General features: G+C 33.4%; 1 protein-coding gene across 1 annotated transcript; it reads right to left on the bottom strand.

Moving 5' to 3' along the window:
• Positions 1-1,618: 1,618 nt before the first annotated feature.
• On the bottom strand, positions 1,619-6,915 carry LOC117331070 (homeobox protein prophet of Pit-1-like). Its single transcript, XM_033889666.1, has 4 exons — positions 6,810-6,915; positions 3,818-4,184; positions 2,955-3,334; positions 1,619-2,318 (listed from the first exon to the last, which is right to left on the bottom strand). The coding sequence occupies exons 1-4, from the start codon at positions 6,819-6,821 to the stop codon at positions 1,953-1,955; spliced, it is 1,125 nt and encodes a 374-aa protein (XP_033745557.1). The 5' UTR covers positions 6,822-6,915; the 3' UTR covers positions 1,619-1,952.
• Between the last annotated feature and the right edge of the window lie 1,437 nt (positions 6,916-8,352).

The raw sequence follows: 8,352 nt of genomic DNA, 5'->3' as shown, positions 1-8,352 counted from the left end.
GTCACAGTAAGGTAGCATACATCCTTAAGTCTCCGTGTCACAGTAAGGTAGCATACAGTCATAAGTCTGCCTTTCACAGTAAGGTGATATACTTCGTTAAGTCTCCGTGTCACAATAAGGTAGCATACATCCTTAAGTCTCCGTGTCACAATAAGGTAGCATACATCCTTAAGTCTCCATGTCACAATAAGGTAGCATACATCCTTAAGTCTCCATGTCACAATAAGGTAACATACAGTCATAAGTCTGTCTTTTGCAGTAAGGTGATATACTTCCTTAAGTCTCCGTGTCACGATAAGGTAGCATGCAACATTAAGTCCATATTTCTCGTTAATTTTGTGTCGTCGTTTCGGTCACATCAAGTATATATATTTTTATGGTACATTGCCACAAATATTGTTTAAACACACCTAACGATATTCCGGATTTATACAAAGGAGAAAATGACTTGTTGATTACGAAATTCTGCTATAAAGTTATATACATGTATAATATATATAATGTTCCCTTCAAATATTTATGACTCCATTTACGCATATATGCTTTAACAAACCTGTTTTCAATTAAAAACTACATGTTATTAGAGTGATAACATCTAATATGTAAATGACATAAGATTTACCTGTACAACAAGTAGTGAAAGTAATTTCATTTCACTTCCTGTTACCACAGGAACACAGGGATCCCGACAATGATGATTTGGAACTCATCGATCCTTTCCTAGTGTTGGTCATCATTAACTGTGTTCCGAATGTTATGGATTTACTTACCCCTGTGAGTGCTAAGTGTATACCGCATTACCATAAGGAAGACATTCAATACCTATTTCATTTTCGTTATGCAGACGACATATGCTTATCCTGGTGCTTAATCAAATAATGACATTTGAAATGGCTGTTACGTTTTTGTCGAAGCTTGGAAAACCTTGCCACAAATATGTAAACATCCTTTATCAACAAATGAGAAAAATTAACATTTTTAAACAGCTGTCGACAGGGCGCATTTAAGCGTTTGATGGATCATGACAAATTTGTTGTAGATAAAGTCCCAGGGGAGGTTACTAAAAATAACGATTTGGTCTTGATAAAATAGACTTATCCAATGAAAATCCGCACATCATTTCCAGGGATTTTCATCGAAAATCTCAACCGGACATACATTTATATCATTTCCACCTTCTTTTGCACTTTTATGCTATTGTAATTAAAATATTGTTTGCATTTACTGTTTCAGAAATAAAGAATTTTTTTCACCGCTTGACAAACTAAACACATGATCCAATTTATTATAATGTTTGTGTAAAGTGTATTGTTATTGAATTTTAAGTTTTTACTAACTTTGAATAAAATGCTTTTAATACTAATGTTTTCCATGGTCTATATATAAATGTTTCCATCACTGGAAATGGCAAAAATCTCGAGAATTTTTGGAGAATTGTTTTATCCTTTTATCTTGGTATTTTTTAGCGGACGAGAGAGCTAGGCAATGAAAGTACGCTTATGTATAGGTATTCAAATGATTGAAGATACCGTTGATAAACAATATGAAATCATCTAATAAATTTACAGCTGTACTGTAGCGCTGGTATTTCAATTTCAAGACAAAGTTCCATCAATTCAATTGAGTTTTTAATATTTAATTGTTATATATATATAAGTACTTGCAACATTTAAATACATACTTTATATACATACACGTCGTTTATTTACAAATTCGAATGTCATTCATACGAAATGATCGCCTTTTATCACGTGATCACGTGATATCTGACCAATACATAGTGCGCACTTATTTACATGTTATATACATTTTGTATAATTGCACTGGGTTCAAAATTCAACAAACATAACAATGTAACAAAATTTCTGAACACACTTCCGGTTTTTACACAACTTCCGCTTCTTGAATTGTCACACTCACAATATAACAACAGGGTGGCAGAGTTATCTCCCCTATCCGCAGAAATATGGAGGAGGATACATGCCGTACGGGAACGAGTAGAAATATGCTGGTAAATGTGGGCGTTGTTGGAAAGGTGGCGTCATTGGCGAAGGCTGTTTTTGATTGGCTAGCGGTGAGTTTGGTGACGTAGATGGTCTAGGAAAAGACATCATGGGACCGGGTACGACTTGTGACGGCGAGGAAGGCGAGCCGAGTATTGGACTTCCGGGCAGGTAGCCGTAGGAACCGACAGGGGACATGACCGGAGAGAGGGGCGACATGAATGGGGAAGGGAATGCCCTGTGGTCGTACGGCATCATTCGCTTGTCGTCCTGTACCCTCTTACGCCAGCGAGCTCGCTTGTTCTGGAACCACACCTACAAATGAGAAAACAGAAATTCATTAACGCATGCATCTTATCCGGCAATAATTGTTTGGAAGTTACCAAGATGGATTACATTCAAATATAATGTGCTTTGAAATATCCCCAGTCTAAGCAAATATAGTTATTATTTTGCTAATGGCCGCGATAGTTCAATTGGTAGGGCATCTAATCTGTTTAAGATCTGTTATGGTGACTTGGCCCTAACTGGTCACCATGCGAATAGTCAGCGTTGTTGCGGCTGTGTCCTTGAGCAATACACTTTCTTACTGGCATTGCTCTAGTGGAAAGAGTAACACGGGCCTGCTGTTTGTTTCAGAACACTATTCTCAAAATAATTCTGAATGGTAACGGAGGCGAAAAGGCAAGCAAACCATAAACAAAATCGTCAGAATCAATTTTGTGTCAATCCTTTTCAATGTTAAAAGACAAAAGTTTGGGACATTATTTAACAGACCCTGTCTCAGACTGTCTGATTGATCGAAACAAGTTAAGAACTTAAGAAAACTTCTCAATACAATTATATCAGTAAACATTTTTGGCTGAAAAGTTCAAGTTACCATAACCATATACAGGGAATATTGTAAACAAAGATTATCATAATTAATGTTAGTTTCATCTAGAGATATACCTTGATCTTAGTTTCAGCAATTCCAAGTTCACGTGACATTTCTTCCATGCGCTCCGAATCCGGGTAAGGATTTTCATGGAACACCTTCTCCAATGCCTGGACTTGACTGGGCGAGTAATTGGTCCTTTTCTTTGTTTTAGAGGTTTGGGCAGACTCCGGGGTCACTGCAATACTGTGTTCCGGTGATGACGTAGTAAGACTTCTGGTAGAAGGAGACTGCTCCGACAGGGAACTCTGGGTAGACATGGATATATCTGTCTCCTTGCAAGAAGCGTCAGTAGAACCAGACGTTCCAAGGGAAGCATTTTCTAGAGAGGTTCCAAGTGAGTCACTTCCTAGAGATGTCCCGAGTGAGTCATTGACTACATCGATTAGTTCCTCTGTAAAATCAAACGTATCAACGTTAACAAAATGGCTGCCGTAATGACGGGAATAAGAGCTTTGTTTAGAAAATAATTGTCGTAACAGAAATTAAAATCATAGTATTTTCAAAAATGTTTCCAAAATACTCACTGGTCTTATTGTCCATGCATTCAATGCATAAATAAAATGACCAAACTCCGTCCAACGATTTTTTTAATTTTATTTTTGTTTTTGTTTTTGTTGATATCATCATAATTCGATTTCATCAAAATGCTATATTGTATATCAGAATTCACACGACCAGACCAAAAATAGTTTGCCTTAATGTAGCGATTATTATTGTCGAAGCGCACAAAAACTAACTTCAAATGTTCGTTTCATAGAATTTAATATGAAAACAAAATATATTTGTGGGATGAGAAGACAGAAGGTGTGAAGAAACTAAATCAAGATAGAAATAGAAAAAAATCGTTTTGTCAAACATAAGTCTTTATACGTACCTTCCTCGCATGATCTATCTGACACGCTACCAGAGGACGCAGAAGGAGGGGTCGTCGTTAGGGGGTGTAGCACAGTGGAGGTGATTGGGAATGATGCATTCTTCTCCGTAGTGAAATAAGTATTATCGACGAAGCTTGTCAACTGACTTGTGACGTCATATGCGGGATCAGTGACGTAGTTATTATTAATTGGTTCATGCAAAAGTTCCGTTCCATAATTCGGATTACAGCTGACGTCACTTGGCTCGAATGACTCCCTCCGGGAATAGAGCATGTTCTGGTTCTTTGTTACTTCCGGTTGGTGAGTATTGGTTTGCGCCACTTCCGGTGGAACTTGGCCATCAAGCTGATTATTCAGCGAGTTTGCCTGTGGATTATGGAAGTAAAAAAATTAAAAACGAATAATCAAATATTCATATAGCATGCGGGGGTTCAATTCTATCTTAAGAAAATTGTAAAAAAAAATTGTGCTTCAGAAAAGTAGACAATTTTGGTAACATACATAAGTTTATAATTTTTTTAGTTATTTGAATGCCTCAAAAAATTGAATGCATGCATACAATGTTCTTTATTGCTGTAGGCACTCTTAATGATATGTGTACATCGCAATTCATTTTCATATTGGTTTTGCTTCATTGCAAGTAATATATGTATAGCACAATAGAAAACTAAACTTAACTATATCTTAAATCGAATTGAATTGACCTTTGAACCGTAAAAAATAATAATGACAGGGTACCTCAAACTTAGGTAACACCCTCGCTTTTAATCGCACTGACAGAAAAAAAAACAGAATAAAAATATTTTTGATACATAGTGTATATGCATTTAACCTCAAGCAACTCAAATCAACGGAAAACAAGTCCTTGCAATTATCTTCGATCTTCAACCAGAGTTGTCTTTCTTTACACTCACTTGGCACTTATGATTAAGTTACGTGGAATGATAACTCTTGGTAGAGCTTTTCCACTGCTGTTTATATTACAAAGTGAAATCATTCTGAATTCAAAGTTTGGTCGTCACCTAATAACATATATTTGTCTATACTGTTTGAAGTTTAACGGGTTCACACTGTTAAAAGTAACTTACAAAATATATACCAAAGAGAAAGAGAATAACTAATAGAGGTATTGGTTTTTTTTAAAAGCAAACAAACAATTTTTTCAACAAAAAATTCCATTCCGACTCCAGAAAATAATAGTTAACCCCACAGCAACCCTTAAACCTAATGCAAATGTATTATAATTATTGTACAATTATCAGTTTATTGATGTTATTTTAATATGGAACCCTCTATTGTTTCTGTTGTAAAGTCAGTTTTAATATAAAGGAACTAGAGTTTCGACAATCTTTGATTTAATTTTAATGCAGGGATCTTTTTTCTTTATATACATTTCGTGATCGTTTTCATAGCTTTATATATTTTCCTATAAAATGATTAACTTTTGTTTTTAGATATTCCCGGGATGTAGCCATGGATCAAAGACCTACAAATTTTATACATGAATTGTGACATAATAGGTTTTTGATAAAAACAAGTTACTGTAGTATGTCAGTTTACTTATCTATATACATTTTAATCGGTAGAAGTTAAAATATGAGAAAGCATCATCAAGATACAAGTGAATTCTTTAAATCAATATGAACTACCTTTTATCGTTATTTCAAAAATGTCAGATATTTTGTATTTCTAACAGATTACACCCAAAGAAATTCCGAGACAAGTTCGGTTTTGAGCGATAACTTAAATTTTGGGATTCGATATTGATTGATAACCACATTACGTATATTGAATTTTTAGATTTTTTAACAAAGGTTTTAATTAATACCTTCCGAAAAAAAGGCGAGTTTGGACATTTTAAATTCGGTAAATATTTGCGGTATATATGATAAAGAAAAACTCCGGAAAATATGACGGGAAGTCGCAAAATTGTTTTCCGTAAATGTAGGGCCAATCATTCGCGGATATAGCTTTAAAATACATAAAGGATTCTCAAGATTTGATGTCAGAAAATATTCTTTCACGCAGAGAATTGTGGATATGTGGAATAGCCTCCCATTTGATGTTGTAAATGCCATATCAATTAAACAATTCGATTATAAACTTGATGAACATTAGAAAGATCAGCCACAAAAGTACTGTTTCAAAGAGGAAATCAAGCTGTGAACTAAACAATTATCAATTTTTTCAATAACTTTATTACCGGCTGACAATCAAAGGATGTAAAATCCTGTACATATTTCATGTATGCTGTCAGAATAAATATATGTATCTATGTATGAGTTAGATATTGTTCTGCCGTATATGAATGCATTCAGCCTAGTGTTTGTTCATTTTCCAGATTTTTTTTTCAAGAAATTCTTATTCTTGCCAAGATCCTGTGTTTAAATACCAGCTTTGATATAACAATAACGGTTTAGAATTATAACTAGGATTAAATACCGAGCTCTAAAACTCAGTTACAGAAAACTCCGTGCAATAATATTCTGACATCTTTACATGTACCGGATGGTACAATCTTTAATAAGGGAGATAACTCCTAAACGAGTGAGATAATTGCATGTTATGTTTGTATCTCAAATAGAATTTCAATAATCAATATGCTAGCCTTAACATGTAAACCCCTATTGTTTTTCAATATATTTCAAAGTATGTATTAATTAAGTTCACATTATATAGCGTTCAATCAAACTAACGAATATTTATTTCCAAATTAAGTACGTAGTTTGGGAATATTTATCATCTTTGCAGAATATTGGTTACATATCTGTATCATTACGGCTCATAGTAAAATTTGAAGAAAAAACATAACGTTGCCAGCTTAAATCTACCAGGAGTTTTTATTATGGTGCTACAGATGTTTCGAGATCCCTCCATTTTGAATAATATACTAAACAGTGATATTTATATAAATGAAAATAGTATCACATACATGTATACTTATATGATATATAAACATTCACATTTATGTAAAATTCAAGTAAAACTTACCTTGATTTGCATTTTGAAATCAATGTTGTGAAGCTGCTAAGTAGTGTATGACGGTCGACCGAAACGATTAATAGTGACCTAAGGAGATTAATAATCAGAAATTACACTTGAATTCTTTTTTATACCTAGAGTAACAACTACCTGGCATTAAAGGTGAGTGATTTGATCGACCAATCAGCGAGCAGGGTTGTGACGATCGTATATGACAACTACTCATCTCTCCTAAGACTTACCTGTCGGTTCGGCACGTGGCCCAGGTAACACTTTTCGGTGTCGTTCACTTAATTAATTGATTGGTAAAGAAAACATTTTGATTGAGTTAATCCAATTTAAAGATTAATTATCGTCAAAACAATGTGATTAATCACTCGTGTTGTCACACCTTGCTAGTGACCACAGGTCAAGCGCGTGCGGCCAATATTGGTTTGATGGTTTTCACTCCAGCTCATCAAAATCACTCAATATTTCAAAATAGAAAATGACATATTTCCAAATTAAAAAACAAAAATGAAACGAGGCTCTCAAAATAACTAACTTGTTCAAAGTATGATTTATTACAACAACTACTGTCCTTTTATGATATGTATGTATTTTTTAGAGTTTAGTGTTAGGTCTATACTATATCTATCTATATATATATTTCGCTCAGTTTTATGTATTTTTATACATATTTAAGAGCGAACACATTATGCAAATTAAACGAAAACTTTAAATACCAGCTATCTTTTATGATTCGTATATTTTGATAAAAAAAAATTCTTTAGACAATTAAAAAAATGCCAATACGAAAATTAAAATCACAACTTAAATCCCACGTTAAATAAGTTGAATTTTGAACAGAGAAATCTGACCATGTCCCCAAAACTGCAGCATAAAATAAATGCCATATGTGCATGTATAATCAGATTGTTTTTCTATTTTGATATCATCTTTCAGCAAAAATATCATATACTTCTACGCAATAAGTCTGATCTCCGCTATGCAGAATCATTTAATTATGATAATTTATGTTATGTCATTTATTTATTAATTAGATACCGATGTAAATCCTAATGCAGTTAATAACTTTTTTTTATAATTTTATAATTTCATAATATATTCTATTGTATATATACAATACATGTAATAGCAGAGACCTATATACTAGTATAGGTCTCTGGTAATAGTAATAGTTTAGACCTAAAAATTATAGTTCATGTCCATATATTGGCAAACAAGGTATACATTTCTTTTGTGATGGGTCAGAATTATGAAATACTGTACAACCGTAATACATATTCTAGTACTATGTACACGTGTTATAATCATAATAAAAAAGATAATGATTTGGACGAAAATATTACCTATTATCATAGGGTAGTGTTTTTCTTTGTTTATATATATCAATTACTAACTTCTAATATTTTCCTACTACATACTAATTTTGTAATACTCATATGTTCATTAAACTGGAAATCTATATGACAGGACTAATATAGGCTGAGCCTGTTGTCCAATCCCTTTTGCCAACACTAAATCTTGATGATTTTCTATATTGTATGTA

Source organism: Pecten maximus, chromosome 7 (assembly GCF_902652985.1).
Source record: "Pecten maximus chromosome 7, xPecMax1.1, whole genome shotgun sequence".
In the NCBI taxonomy this organism is placed as follows: Eukaryota; Metazoa; Mollusca; class Bivalvia; order Pectinida; family Pectinidae; genus Pecten; species Pecten maximus.
This window is presented reverse-complemented; position numbering and strand designations above follow the sequence as displayed.